Genomic DNA, 15,137 nt, shown 5'->3' with positions numbered 1-15,137 from the left:
AGAGCAGGGGTCCTCAAACTATGGCCCGTGGGCCGGATACGGCCCCCCAGGGTCCTCAATCCGGCCCCCGGTATTTACAGACCCCCCCGCCGGGGGTTGGGGGGGAAACCAAGCAGCCGCAGATGACTGCCTGCCACTGCATCCACGCACCGGCCCCCTGGTTAAAAAGTGTGAGGACTCCTGCTCTAGAGCTTTACAGGGTCTTCAGAAGCCTGGAGCCTGGCAGGTGAGGATAAAGAGCTTACATAGTACGATATCCTGAGGGAAGCCACTGTAGAAAGTAGACTGGCTGCTTGTGCCACTGGTATTGTGCGCTCCTGAGGTGTGTTCTGCATCAGCTTAGCTTTCTGAAGAGCTGATGGTGGTGTGCCCAGATACAGTCCAGATACGATGCAAACCACAGTGCTCCAGACTTGTTCCCTCTCTAAGGCAGCTAGAAACAGTTCTGATGTTGCGAACCAGAGACATATTTATATCCCAGGCTTGAAAATACATAATTTCATTACAAAATAAATGGTGTTAAACAAGTACTAGTTGCATTGTTAATTTTGCCACATTTCATAAAGCTTTGGTGACTTGTATTTTTCTAAATTACGTCCTTAATTTTGGAAACTCCTGCGTAAGTGAATCTCTCAAAGAATTAATGCTGGTGTTTAGGGTTTTTTTCCTCAAAAATATTCAAGTCTTTCTCTAGCACACGACAGAGCTGTAGAAGGTGTTATGAATAGAAGCTGAGCAATGGTTCACAATGAGTACTGTACAATCTGCTAAGTGTTGCTGTCTTATTTTGCTGTGTTTTAAGTGATTTGGACTGTGAGGAAGTGAGAAGCTTAGTCCTGCCAGGAAGACAAAAAATCCTAAGAGGTTGAGAATGGTTTCTTTTTTATTTGCTTACCTCAAGAAAGCTGTGATTATGGTGGAGTCTAAAAAGTCTGAGGCAACCTACAGACTGCAAAATGCGTTTGGTTGCTGGCCAAATGCTTATTTCCGTGCTGCAGAGGTCAAACCTGCAGCCTGGCTGTGGATGCTCCGCATAGCAGTTAGTTGGTCATGGGTCTCCTGTGGGCCTTGTGTGATCCTGTGGCCTGGAGATGCAGTAGCTTAGTTCTGGTTCTTTGGAGAAAGAAAGTAACTGTTACACTGCAACTGCCAGGATGGTGCGTTAAGTATGAAAGTGAGGATTTATGTTGCGTACTCGGTGCAGTAGCAGGAGAACATGGAGATGCTTAAGAAGTCAGGGTCTGTTAGGACAGCATCCAAGCAGTGTGTAGGAAGGTACTTACTGGTACAGTAGCCTACCTCATCGTAGCCTACCTTCTACTTTTCAGGAGGGCTCATTGGAGTGAGCTATCCACCGAACCACAGCTTTTTGTTTGTTCTGTAGGAAACCCTTTGGCTTACTCTAAAGGAGAGCTTAGGATTGAATAGCACTGATGCGGTGTGGATGTTCAAGGTAACAGATTTATTGGAATTAATTAGGAGCTCAGTTATTACTTGACAGTGCACTCATCTGTTGAGAATATTTTTAAGTAAAAGCTGAGAGGCTCATTTTATGAGGATATTTATGAGGCTTATTGAGATCCTGTGTTTTCAATATCAGGTGGCTAATGAAGAACTGTGTAATTCAGTTGTAGTATCTGTTGTGCGAGGCATTCTGTGACTGAGTGGTTCCACTTGCATTAGCTAGTATTACTTGGATTTTTATATTTGACTTTTATGAAGAAGCTCTGGTTTTCCTGTAAATAGCGTGTTGCTTCGACAGTAGGGAAAGGTGAGATGACAGAAGAGGTGTCCTGGCACAATATTACAGTAGTCTCTGGCTTTCTGTTTGTGTCTGAGGAACTGTTGTAAGGGAGCTGCACGTGCTGTTTATAAAGATAAGACAATAGAAACATGAAGTTTGGTTACTTACCTATTCCAGAAACTAAGTGAAGGCACGTGAACTTAAGGAAAATTGATTTCTGAGAGAATATAAGATTGAGCAATTTGTTTATCTAGCATTGTGTTATTAATAGCCTTACCGCTGCAGCCTTTGGACTTAATGGATTTTTCTCTGCTTTAATACCTATTTGCTTTTCCCTGCCCTTGAATTGGAGATAAAAGATAATAAATCCCCTTCCTTTGGTAGGCATCTTGCTAAGCACATATAGAATTGGGGTGGAATACTAGACACTACCATGGTATGTTAAACTGAGTATACTCAGCCACTGTCTGTCACAAAAATACTCCACTAATATTCACTGTACAGTTTCAGCATCCATTTTATTTGTGCCTGAGAGATCGTACTCCAGTTTCATCTCAGAAATTGAAAGTCTTAACTGTTACAGCCCGTGGCATAAAGAAATCTAATAGAGTGAAACTTGCTCATTAAATAATTAAGGTTGCTATAAGGATTTTGAGGGAGAACAATTCCATTGTCCATGTTTCAGAATTTGTGTGAATACTCTTTTTAAGGAACTTTTTAGTGCTAGATAACATTCTTCTGAAAAACTGTGATGCCCACAGTCTGTTTTGGGTATTGTATGCTTTGTTTGTATGCTTTAACTAGAAGGAACTGAACATGAAATTATTATACTTTGGAGCTGTCGCTATAGCTTTTCACCCACTCCCTTTTTGAAAAAATACTACTGTTAGCTTAGCTTACTTTGTAGTTCTGAGAATGAATATTGTTTTACTGTTGTCCCGTGATCATTTAACAAATACATTATAGGTCCATTTATGCCATCTCTGCATGTTTATTTCAGTGCAATGCGTGTATTGTTGTCCAAGTTACCACGACCATGGATTGTTGATGAGAAGAAAGATGATGGTTACACTGCCTTGCATCTGGCAGCTCTCAATAATCACGTGGAAGTGGCTGAACTTCTGGTGCATCAGGTAGGACTCTCCTCTCAGGAGGATTTAAATGTCACACTTCATTTAACCATCTCATGTGAAAATAGTTTGCTGCTTGATGCCTGCAATCGCAATGCAGAAGCAGTGGAGCAGAGACACGTGGTGAGCTCTAAAGGTCAGACTTCCCTTGAGATCATTACAATGGCCTAACGGTGCAGAGGGACTGCAAAATTTGATACTTTTTGATTCAACAGATCAGCATTGGTATAGTGAACTGTAAAAGTACTTAATCACTTCTGCTCTCAAATCTCCAAACTAGGAGTCATATTCAGGGTCATATTCACTGCCCTAATGGACTGCCTTGAATGTAGATGATAGTGCTCTAATGCTTTGAATATCGTTCAGGGCAATGCTAACCTGGATATCCAGAACGTGAACCAGCAAACCGCTCTGCACCTTGCCGTTGAACGACAGCATACACAAATTGTTAGGGTAAGTATCTTACTTGCATTAAGCCGTATGGTTAATGTTACTTGACTCAAGCTGATTGTAGCTGTTAAGACATGGGTACTTCATGAACATTTGAAAAATGATAAAACAACATGTAGCCATTGAATATTTGTATCATCAATGCCAACTTGCCCAGAAAGTCAGGTGGTAATACAAAGGATGTTTTGGGAATGCTAAATTTTTGTACATGAGCGTTATGGTTTCCCCTATGCAGTTGCCAATTCCAGCATCCCTCCTGGTTGACTAAGGGAGAATGTATTGCTCTGTTACTTGTTTTAAGTCTTGCAGTCCTGTAACGGGACCTTCAAATTGTATTTTTGATGCCTGTTGCTGATCAGTAATTACTCTTACTCATAGCTTTTGCAAATTGTAGCTAAGTGAAAGATCTTCTCATGAGTTTACCTACTTTTCAGTCTTCTGAGTGTAACTTTCCCTGTTCTTAGCTTGGGAGAGCTATAAGCAGTAACAGGTACCTTACCAGTGAAAGCAGTGCTATTTCTGTTCTTTGCCTGCGCAGCTGCAAAAGTTAATACTTCAATTTAAATAAACTCTGTTACTGGCACAGGAAATGGCAGTACAGCACGGCTTGCCCATTGTGGCCTGCATGCACTGTCCGTATGGGACCTATGTGACAGTGTTTGGATTGCTAGCGTGGGCTGTTGAGGGTCAGAGAGAGCACTCACTGCTGTAGAGGATGCTCCCTGTGAGTGAATACATCAGCCTGGCCTTGGCCCTCTGTGTAAATCTTTAAAATTTGTCTTGGTAGAATGTAAGTCACCTTATACTAAAAACTGTCTCTTATTCAGGCCTAGAGAGAATTGTCCCCCTTACACAGACCTATATCTGCGGTTCTGTTTAGCATTATTTTGCCATAAGGTTTCTCCATATCCAAGGGCTGATGGAAGTGATCCCCTTACAGTGAAACATGTGATATGGCCCTATATCTGGAACTGCTTGCTACCAAAAGAATGATTTCCTAGAGTCAGTGTCATTTGCGTCCCGCAGGCTATTTGGGAGCTATATTTGGTGAGTTCTTGTGCCCTTCTGGAACTGACACGGTACCTGGGAATACAATACTAATCTAGCAGATGAGCGGGAAGGTAGGCATGTAGAAGAACAGTATGCGTATTGGACTGATGTGCATGTATCAGAGAATGTCCCTGTAGAGTATCCGTACTTCAGAGTTGGATTAACTTTGAGAAGTCCTAAAATAGCTCATGCAGCCATGCAAAGAACACATTGGCTCCGTATTTCAGAATTAATTCCTATTGGATACCTTCCAGGGCTGGGTTGTACCCTCAGGCATCTGTGGAATAGTGGTCAAAGGTAGCAGGGCTCTTTTAAAAGCCCTGCTCCCGTGACAAAGGGTGGTGGTTTGCTGCTTCTTTACATATTTATATATTATAACTTTTGCAAAGGCTTTGAATTTCTATGGTAGCCAAGGATTCCCAGTTGCTCTGGAAAGAGTTCTCTTCCAGATTTTCTTCCTGGAGAAACTCTTAAGCAGTAAATTACTAGTGGCAGACACAGGATATGAATATGAGAAAGAAAATTGGGTCACAGTAAGTCTATTTAGAGAGTGTAAGAAGATGGGGAGGAGACTGTTGCAACTATTAGCTGGTTTTCTTGGTTTTACTTGTGGAAGAAGAGTTTGGGAAAGCTTTGGTAAGCTGCAGTCAATGACAGGCAGATATTTCCTTGAAAATTTAAGTTCTGAATTTCTTTCAAGCTATTTTTCTCTTAGCCTTTTCTAGACACTGAGATTCTTTGGTTCTGAGAGGCTGAGATCCTTGCAAGCATATAGGTTCTGAAGAGGGAGATCCCCCTTCTTGTATTCCTGTTTCTAGGCAATGCCTTTTGCTTCTGCTGCTAATCGGAATTTTGCAGAGCAGCAAAAGCTCAAAACTAAAGTTAAAGCCTCAGCTTCTATCTACAGGTTTCTGAACAGCAACAGTGACAGGGTTTAATTTTTAGGAGCAATTGTAGTTTGTCAGCGTGTGTGGAAGTTTTGGGGTTTTTCTTAATAGTATTTAAGAAGGTTCTGGGACATTGAATTATGGGATGGCTGTATGCAAAGACAAAATGAATAGGAAGGCCTGTGCAGCCTTATGCTTGCTTTCATATCATGTGACCTGGAATATGTGTCTAAAATTAGCCTTAAAGATGAGTCTTACAGTTTCTCTGAAGTTTGAGATAGTATTTAATAATATCATTGGGGTTTATGTCTTCTGCTGAATAAGGGCAGGCCTAAGTGCGTGCTTAACTACTTTGCTGTTGAGAGGTTACTGTAAATTAAGTTGTAAAGTTTAGCATGGAGTGGAAGTGGCGATTTTTGAGGTCGTTGAAGCGTAATAGTAAAGAATATGTACATGTCTAAAGTATTGCTCGCTTGTTCTGTTTCTGATATATTGCTGTAATGTGTTACATTGTTTGTAGGCTATCTTGTAAGAATTAAAGGCTTTGGATGGTAGAAGGAATCCTCTAAAATAGCATCTTTTGTAGCACTTCCTCAGCACAGGCAAGAATTAGGCTTCTGCAGAAAAAAGCTTGATGTTTCGAAGAGATAAATGCTTCAGTTGAGGGGGAGCTCCACATGTGGAAATACAAGCAAACTCAACTGTGAATTGTAACAAGATAAAAGTATAACCCTTTTGGACGTCCTAAAGCATCCTAAACCCTACTTTCCTGAAATTACTTTTAAAATTAATAAATAGCTTTTTTTGAATTTTAAATCGTGTTCTCTCTCTTTTCAGCTTTTAGTCCGTGCAGGTGCTAAGCTGGATATTCAGGATAAAGATGGGGATACTCCCCTGCATGAAGCCCTGAGACACCACACCCTGTCACAGCTCCGCCAACTCCAAGATATGCAAGATGTGGGCAAGGTAGATACTGCTTGGGAGCCATCAAAGAACACAGTAAATAAAATGCATTTATTTATTCCTTTTTTTTCCTGTACAGTTGTCTCTTTATTTGTCTACTTTCTCTAGTTCTGTACTGTTGAACTGGTTTTTGGCAGCATAAGTTTACATAGGCATTCTGCATTAAAGTGCAGTGTAGGCAAAAATCATACTGTTATATGTGGCTTTTCACATGTAGGCATTATCTTTGTTAAAGAAAAATAGGGTTATTTGTTCAAAATACTATGACAATTCTGTCTTCCGTAGTGAACCTGTATGACTGCCAAAAAATGAGAAGTAGTTTTTTAGGAAAGAGAAATAAACAGTATGACAGTACAGAATAAGACTAAAAGTGTTTTCTGTGGTTCAGCATCTTGCATGACTTCGTAGCTTTGTTTAGCTGCTTCTATAACCTTCTGAAAGTGTATTCTATTAGAACAAGGCATTCTTAATCTTCGTACGTTTATTGTTACATATTTTTCTGACAGAGTTCATTTCAGAAGTTGTGCTGTAGTAAGGAAGTAGTCAAGGAAACTGCAGGTAATAAAGGTCAAAATGTTTTCAAAATGTTTGGAAAAAGAAATGCTTACACCTGAAAACCTGTGTGAACCCCATATGCAAAGATAAGGTTTATAGTTTAGCTGATAGGCAAAGAAGAAATAAAATTCTGGAGTGATTTGGATTAAGAAAAAACAACAATCTTTCTTTAAATATTAGAGATGCACAACAAAACAGTGGATCAGATTTGCTGAATCATTGGTTACCAGTGTCATGATATTTTTCTAATTCTAACTGTAGGTGGTAAGATTTTTGTGTTTCATTCAAAAAAAACCCCACTAGTTTCAAAACAGTAATTCCACTGTACAACTGATGTTTTTCAGACTGGTTCCTTAATCTCACTGATTAAGTACACTGGAATAAGCTTTGAAAAGAGATTCAAAACATGACTGGCATATGTAAGAAAATGCTTGTGTCCTTTAAAGTGAGAGGAGGAAAGCAATTGCAGCTCAGCTGTTTCCATGATCTGAAATGGACTCTGAGAGGTGTCCAGAATACTTTGTGTGCATGTATTTAATTGTGAAATGAATGAACAGGAGATAATACTTTTTCTCTGATTCAGTCGGTTTCTCTGTTGCCCATCTTATCAGTGGCATCCACAATGAAACTAGAATGGTTGTGTTTTGAGTTTTTTAACACAAGAAGTGTGTGTGTGTGGGTGTTACTGTCTGTTTAAATTTTAGTTTTGGGGTATTTTATGTTTCAAAGAATTAAGTTTTTCTTCTAGTTTCATTTCAGATGTATCTTTGGTTTTAAAAAAAGTAATTACACTTCTAGTTCATTTCTATTAAAATACTAATAAAAAAAAAGTGGGAGGGAGGATGCCACAGCAAACAATTCCCTGCATGATTGTATGTTTGCCTAACAATTGCCTAATGCTTAAAAAAATCACGATCAACCAGTACTTCCTATGTTGGCTTGATCAAACTATTGGGTTGGATTTTTTTGTCGTCCCACCTGTCCCCCCCACTTTGTTTTGGTGCAGAGAAAAATTTTGCATAGCTAATAAATTTGAGAGGTTTAAGTGGTGTGGAGAAGATATGTGCCCTTGGAGAAGAGTTGAAAACTTCCTTATTTTAATTTTATGTGGCAGCAACGTAAGAAGTGACTGAAATGTAAAAGATGGAGTAAAGCCTGGTTAAAACATATCTCAAAACTTTTCAAAATGATCAGCAGAAATCTTGAAAATGTTTTGTACAAAATAGTAAATCAGAACAACAGCTGTACTTATCTACCTTTATTTAGATAAAAGTAATGTAAAAATGCTATAAACTAGATTTAACCAGTAAACAGTTTTAAGAGTAAGCCACCTTTGACCCAAAATAGTCTATCACAAAAAGACAAGATATGAGCTGCTAAAACATGTCCAGGCATCTGGACCTTTAAAGCTATCCAGGGACACATTTGTAATATGTCATGAGTAGAATTGCACATACAGGTGATAGATAATAGAGGATAAAGAGGATTAATAATTTAGTCTGGGCTTACTTTTTGTGAATCTGAAGACTTAAATTGATGGAATCTGTATTTTTTTTAATTCTTATTAATTCCTTTAAAGATGGAGAAACGTGAGATTTGTTTAGTCTGAAGGATAGCAAATCTGATATGTAAATCTTTAGTATTTTAGAGCTCATTTTTGCTTGGCTAAATTTTAATTAACTTTGGACTGCTGTCTTGAATATATCAACCTGCTGAGCCCTATAGGATGCCCTTTTGTAGTATAGTACTTCAACAAATAATGATTTTTATTTATTTTTTTTTTAGTTGAATAAACTGAAAGAGAACAGAAACTTCATATGCTGCATTTTAGGTATTTTTCATATTTGGAAAATTTGGTTGGACAGCAGCTTCATTGAAATTCTGCCGGTTTTGCTTTTTGCTTTAAGCACAGTTTAAAATATGAAACAATAATTTTTAATGATATCATTAACATATTTCATAAGTGGAATTATATGAAATGAATTATTTAGCTTTTGGGTTTTGGTAGTTCCTTCTGAATGTCACTGTTAAGCCGTTGTAATACCTAAAGAACTTTTGTCAGGTTTCTTCTGTTGCTTTTTCGGTAGCCTATTTAAAATGCATGTATTGGGCAGTCTTGATAGTACACAAAGCCCTACACATTTTAAGTATCAATCTGAAAAGCTTTTCTATGTTCAAGTACTATGAGCAGTGAACCTCATCTCATTAACTAATTTTGAAGTTTTTCATCCAGCACACTGCAATGATTGTACAGCTGGGAGGAAGAGAAATTTTCTAAACTACAGTCACCACCACCACAAAAAAGTAATTTCAGTTGCTTTATTACAGAGGCAATGTTCCTTGGTCTAGGGTACTACTTATCCTAAATAAATGTATTATTCCCCAGGCTTGTTTAGTGTTATCTCTTTTAATATAAGTATCTTTCAGACCCTTAAACTTCTTTTAAGATTCAAAGTGAGGCCACTGTCTAAATCCAGGCATAAATTAATTGAAGTCAGTTAGGTGTTTACAGATTCAAAGATACATCCATAGTTACAATTACTTGGATGATACTTGTACTGTTTGTGTGGATTACACTGAAGCTTCTCCCTCGCAGGTGGATTGGCTGGGTCTGGCTTGTGTTGATGCATCTCAGGGCTAGCACCCTCCACAAGAAGCTTGCTGCAGCCATACTAGGCACCAAGACATAATGGTGTTTTTTGTGCATGCGTGGTCGTTTTGCAGGTTTTTTTGGTTGGGTTTTTTTGTTGGGTTTTCCTTTTTTTCCCATTCTGTGTGCCTGAAATGTTGCAGACTACCAGAGAAGCATTATGGGATGCAGCATTGCCCTGATGTTCTCAAAGCATACAAGCACACCAGAAGTCTTATAGGACTCAAGATTTTGTTGAATAATGTTGATGGCTGTTCCAGGTGGAGGAGCCAGTCTTAGTGCAGTGTATATCCACACCAACTGAAGCAAACAATCTGTGTTTGATTTTCCTCTTGCAGGTACAACAGCTATTTTTTTCAGGAACAGTTCAGAGCTCATAGAGCCCGTAAGGTCCAAGTGTGAACGGCAGGAGAACTCTTGTCCCAGCAAATAAGAAAGGATTGCAGCAAATTATTCATGTAGACATGCCTTCAAAAAACATCTACTCTGCCAACCTCTGAGCAAATCGCCTTTCACTGGGTGTTGTGGTACCTTGGCTGGATTACTGACATGGGCCAAGGTACCCGGGCTGAAGCTAAAATCTCAGCTTTGCTTCAGCCAGTGCTGTAATCGAGATGCAGAAAAATTATCTGAATTTATAAACAAAAAAATTCTGTGATCTGAACACCACAAAAAAATTCTCTCTAACTTACTGGTTTTCCTGGTACAAAGTCTCTCTAGCTATACTGTTCTTACCTGATTGTAGGGAAGAATGCAGGACCATGAGTATCTTTGAATTAATGAAGTGACCTTCCAAGAGTTTTGTAGCACCTCAGTAGTACTTACTCATATAAGAACTTCTTACTAGAAGAAGAACATATAGGCTGATGTTTAAAAATAAAATTGCTTCCCTAGGAAACTGGGTGGCTCTGTGATGAGAAGGATAATTTTGCAGTTATCAAGGCAGGGTAAAAACTTCTAATACATACTTTATGTGCTGCAAGACATGGACCCAAACAAAGCCTTTTTCTTCACAAGTCACCTCTGAGGGATGGGGAAATAACTAGAGGGATTTTGAAAACTTTTCTTCGTAGTTCAGACTTGAAAATATGCAACCTTTAGGTCTGCAGTAACACCTATCTATTTTTTTTAAATTTATTCCTGTATGCTGATTGTGTCTAAAATAGTACATCTAGTTCTTTAAATGCTAAATGGTTGTTAATCCAGCCAAAATTACGTAATTTTTAGGGGTGATACTTGATACCCAGCTTTTAAAAAAGCAGCTGCAGGGATAGATCGTACAAACTGAAAGTGGTGTAGAAAGATGTACCTTAGTCAAGTTAGGCACTTAATTGATGGGAAAGAGGTGCGTACAAAATCCTGCCTCTATCCTAGTGTCGAAGCCTTTACAGTTTTGCAATTCAGCACTTAAAACTCCTCAAACTGGAGCTGTCCCAGCTGTGCCAAAGCTGTTCCTTTGAATATAGTCTAGTGTAATTTGCTGAGGGATTCTTAGTGGTGCCAGCAGTTTCGTGATGTGTGTAGTGTGCATTATACTTTACATGTTTTATCTAATCAAGCTTTAATACAAAAACTTCTTGGGAGTAGGCCCAGAATGCTTCAGAGTAGGTGAATCCTCTCTGTCCTGGGCTACGGTAGTGAGCCTTCTCTCTTCACTTCTCTGTCTGGTCTTGTGAATTGTGTGTGACGGGTACACTAACACAGAAATACAGTAATAGTTGTAAAAGGGCAAAGGAGCATTACATGATCAGGACAGGAGGACAGGTATGTGAATTTAAATCCCTCCAGGCTGAGAAGACAACTGAAATTAAGGCTTTCTTAGGCAGGTGCTTTACTCACTAGATTAAAAGTAAGTGTGCATTCATTTCTCTGCCCAGCTATGTTTTCAGTCCAAGTGTGGTGGTGGTAGCATTTATTTGAATTCAGCTATTTCAGTCTACTTCAAGTGTATTCTGAATGTACCCACTGGGACTTTGCCCTTTACAGTGCTTATATAGAAGGACAGCCACTTCACAACTAAGTATAGGTGTGCAGGAGACTGAATGTTTCAATAGCTGAACTATTCCTTGCTGAATTTTAGTTCCTTAAAGGAAAGTTGGGTATAGCTGACTCAAAATCAAGCAGCCATGTGATTGTTTTGATTTTTATTTCAGGATGCTTCTTTGGGCTTACAGATTTATACATTTGTTTGTGTGTGTGTATGTGCATGTGAGCGTGTCAAGTCATTTTCCTTTAGGCAGAGTATTTATGTTCAGAGAGTCTCTCAAGTTGCTTACATATTTGTTTTCTTTCAGTTAATAATGGGACTTGGCACTCAGGGAGCAGAGAAGAAGAGTGCAGCATCTATTGCCTGCTTCCTGGCAGCCAATGGAGCTGACCTCAGCATTCGTAATAAGAAGGGTCAGTCTCCTCTCGATCTCTGCCCTGATCCTAGCCTCTGCAAAGCATTGGCTAAATGTCACAAAGAAAAAGTCAGGTTGGTATATTCATAAAATACGCGATTTTCAAATCCCTGCTCTCTACAGATTAACTGATGTATTTAAAACATTGTGCCTTTATTAGCAATAGTGTTAAAACATACAAACTTATTCTTGACTTTCAGTGAATTCTTTATTTTCTATGGTACATTGAATGCTATTTACAAATACAATAGTTGAAACTTACACGAGTCTTAACAGGACTTCCATACGTGTTAATATGGGAGGGAGGAGAATGGGAAGGTGGCAGTGTGCAGGTGGAGGTTGGTAGGACTTCAAACCATCCCAGAAAAGGCAGGGGGGAATTGCTGAAAGAATAATTAAGCATTGTGACAGGTTGCCCGGGAAGGTTGTGAATCTTTGTCCATGCAAGTTTTGAAGAGTGGAATAGGCAACACCCAGTATAACCTGGTGTAGATTCAGTGTTGACACAGCTTTGAGTGAGTGACCTCCTGAGTATCTGTCAAGTAGAATGATTCCTCTTTCTAGAGGAGTGGTAGGTCTGATGTCTCAGAAGCACTTAACTAAGAACTATGATTTCAGTGGAAGGTCATGTTATCAAGCGCCTGCAGTATGAGAATTTTCAGCTTACTAATTGTCCTAGTTGTGTCCCCCCTGTTGGCTTACGTAATTCTCATTCTTAATTCCTCTATGAAAATCAAAAATGTACTTACAAAATGTCATGAAGAGAGATTATTTTTGTTGATTCTGCCCTGGTGTGCAAGGTGCTTATTTTCTTCAGAGTCTTTCTGTCTGTGTCTGTGCATCTGTCTCATCCCTGCGGCTGTTGGTTCTCTCCACCTTTTATGGGCTTGCGAGGTCTGTAGGAGCGTGTTGGTTAGGTTCAACTCGCACTCCCTCTGCTGGGTCAGCAGCAGCACAAAGAGCCGAGGTGAACTCACTGCTGGAGTTGTGGGGGGTTCTTCAGCGTTGGAAGTATATTAATGATTAAGGTGTCAAACTGTGCAGTTCTGAATCTACAGGGTATGTCTCTATTAATAAAGTAAGCTCTTAGGATGGGAAGGCAGGGGTTTTTATGTTCACGAGATGCTATTCGAACTTGTGTGACCTCTTTCTGTAGAATGTTTTTATCAGAGTATGTGACCTTGCACTCTGGTGTCAACTGTATGTTTGGGAAAATGCAGTTTGAATTGCTTTATGGTAATACACTGATGCCTGAACGCATAGGATTATATAGATAGACAGCAAATTAAGTTGCATTTTAAATTAAGAATTTTAAAAAGTTTTGAAGTTTGACTGCAAAGTTTCTTTGTAGTGGTCAGGTTGGTTCCCGAAGTCCATCTATGATCAACAATGATTCTGAAACCTTAGAAGAATGTATGGTGTGTTCAGACATGAAGAGAGATACTCTGTTTGGCCCATGTGGACACATTGCCACGTGTTCTCTGTGCTCACCACGGGTGAAAAAATGCCTCATCTGCAAAGAACAAGTTCAATCTAGGACAAAGGTAAAAACTTCCAACGTTTACTGGTTCTGCTTCTGGTTTTAATGGAAAAGTAAAAAAAGAGGTAAGGGAAAACTGTAGTATATTTTAAGTGATGTTTTGCCTTACAGGTGCTCACTGGATGGAGTTAATTTTTTATTGAAATGATACCTTGTCCAAACGTTTGTATGTTACTGTTTTCTATTTGCCTATATCCATGTCCTGCCTGCCCCTCATTCTGTCCCCGCCCTGCAATTTCTTTTTTGTTCAGTTCTTCAGACTTCCTAATACGGTCACCTGAGGATGCTTTATGTAAATAGACTTTGCCCCCCCACATCCCCTGTGTTGAGATAAATTGCTGCTTTTCCTGAAGTATAATTTCCTTCAGTCATATTTGGTTCTTCAGAGTTCTTGTATTCCTTAGGGCTGCTTGGAAAGATGGTTTGCCTGTAAACTGGGTGAGATAATATGTGCTTGCTTTTGAAGTTAATAATTATTTTCAGCTTTCACCTTCTCTTTCTTTGCAATCATGAATTTCATTATGCTGTCTTTCTCCTTCAGAGTATCAATCAGTTGTGCCCTATTTTGGGGACCTAATCCTAGTAAGGTACTCGGGTTTTGCAGATGGTTGCTCCCAAGTATTTGTGACATTCCCATTGCTTTTCTGTTTGAGTATTCTTTTATTTCCCATAATCACAAAGTCTTGTCCTTCTGTTGCTTTTTAGCTGTTTAAAAAAAAATAATTATAAAATCTCATGTTCCACGCACAGGTTTTCTGATCTGTAGAAAACCCACTCTATTCTTTTTATTTTCTTCCAAGCACAGTTGACTCTTCCACTTCTGTGGTGTGGTGGTTTGGTTCCCCGCCCCACTCCAGAGTAAATAAAGGAATTGTAAATATTAATTTTTACTGGTTTTACTATTCAATCTTCTTACTACTTATACGATTCAGTATTCTGCAGTGCATATTTTCAAAGGCCAAATATTAACATAGTGCAAGCTCCTTTTCTCTAGACTTTCTTTTTTAGTGAAAAGGTTCTGCCACTGGGTGATTCACAGCAGCAAAGTAAGGCTTCTACTTCTCTTCATCCATCTAAAGAAGCTAATCTATGGAAATCAGCTTTCCCAGGTGAAAGCTAATTTGTGAATAACCTTCCTTGGATTTGTGTTGCTAAACTAGATTGAGAGAGTGGACTATCTGGTCAATACTTCTCTTACACCTTTTCTGTATAAAAGGTTACAGTAATATCTGCAAGGCTAAGAAATGAATGAACCTGGACAACAGTTCTGTGAACTGGAAGAGGGTGGCCCAGGCCAGTATGGAGTAGTTAATGATGTCTATGGTCATGTATATATAGTTTGTCACATTAAAGGGCTTGAGAAACCCTAACCCAGAATATTAAAACAGATTACTAAAACAGTATTTTACAAGTAAATTTCATAGAGTCATAGAATAGTTTGGATTGGAAGGGACCTTTAAAGCTCATCTAGTCCGACCACCTACAGTGAACGGGGACATCTTCAACTCGATCAGGTTGCTCAGAGCCCCATCCAGCCTGACCTTGAATGTTGCCAGGGATGGGGCATCTGCCACCTCTCTGGGCAACCTAGTCCAGTGTTTCACCACCCTCATTGTAAAAAAAAAAAAAAAAATAAGGTCTTCGTTATACCTAGTCTGAATCCACCTCTGTTAGTTTAAAACCATTATCCCCTGTTCTATTACAACAGGCCATGCTAAATTCTTTCCCCATCTTTCTTACAAAAGAAAGTCTTTCCCCTTTCAGTA

At 39.2% G+C, this 15,137-nt stretch overlaps 1 protein-coding gene across 9 annotated transcripts in view; it reads left to right on the top strand.

The window, feature by feature from the left end:
• MIB1 (MIB E3 ubiquitin protein ligase 1) overlaps positions 1 to 15,137 on the top strand; it is an 83,195-nt gene that overhangs the window by 53,851 nt on the left and 14,207 nt on the right. For 8 of the 9 annotated variants that reach the window (XM_080380427.1, XM_080380426.1, XM_080380425.1 and 5 more), the window contains 5 exons: positions 2,745 to 2,877; positions 3,241 to 3,327; positions 6,099 to 6,260; positions 11,724 to 11,905; positions 13,183 to 13,375. In XM_080380427.1, coding sequence (XP_080236553.1) covers positions 2,745 to 2,877; positions 3,241 to 3,327; positions 6,099 to 6,260; positions 11,724 to 11,905; positions 13,183 to 13,375 — 757 coding nt within the window. The remainder of the gene's footprint in view (positions 1 to 2,744; positions 2,878 to 3,240; positions 3,328 to 6,098; positions 6,261 to 11,723; positions 11,906 to 13,182; positions 13,376 to 15,137) is intronic. The other variant, XM_080380428.1, reaches the window with a different exon arrangement.

This window comes from Falco punctatus, assembly GCF_963210335.1.
Source record: "Falco punctatus genome assembly, chromosome: 3".
Classification (NCBI taxonomy): domain Eukaryota; kingdom Metazoa; phylum Chordata; class Aves; order Falconiformes; family Falconidae; genus Falco; species Falco punctatus.
This window is presented reverse-complemented; position numbering and strand designations above follow the sequence as displayed.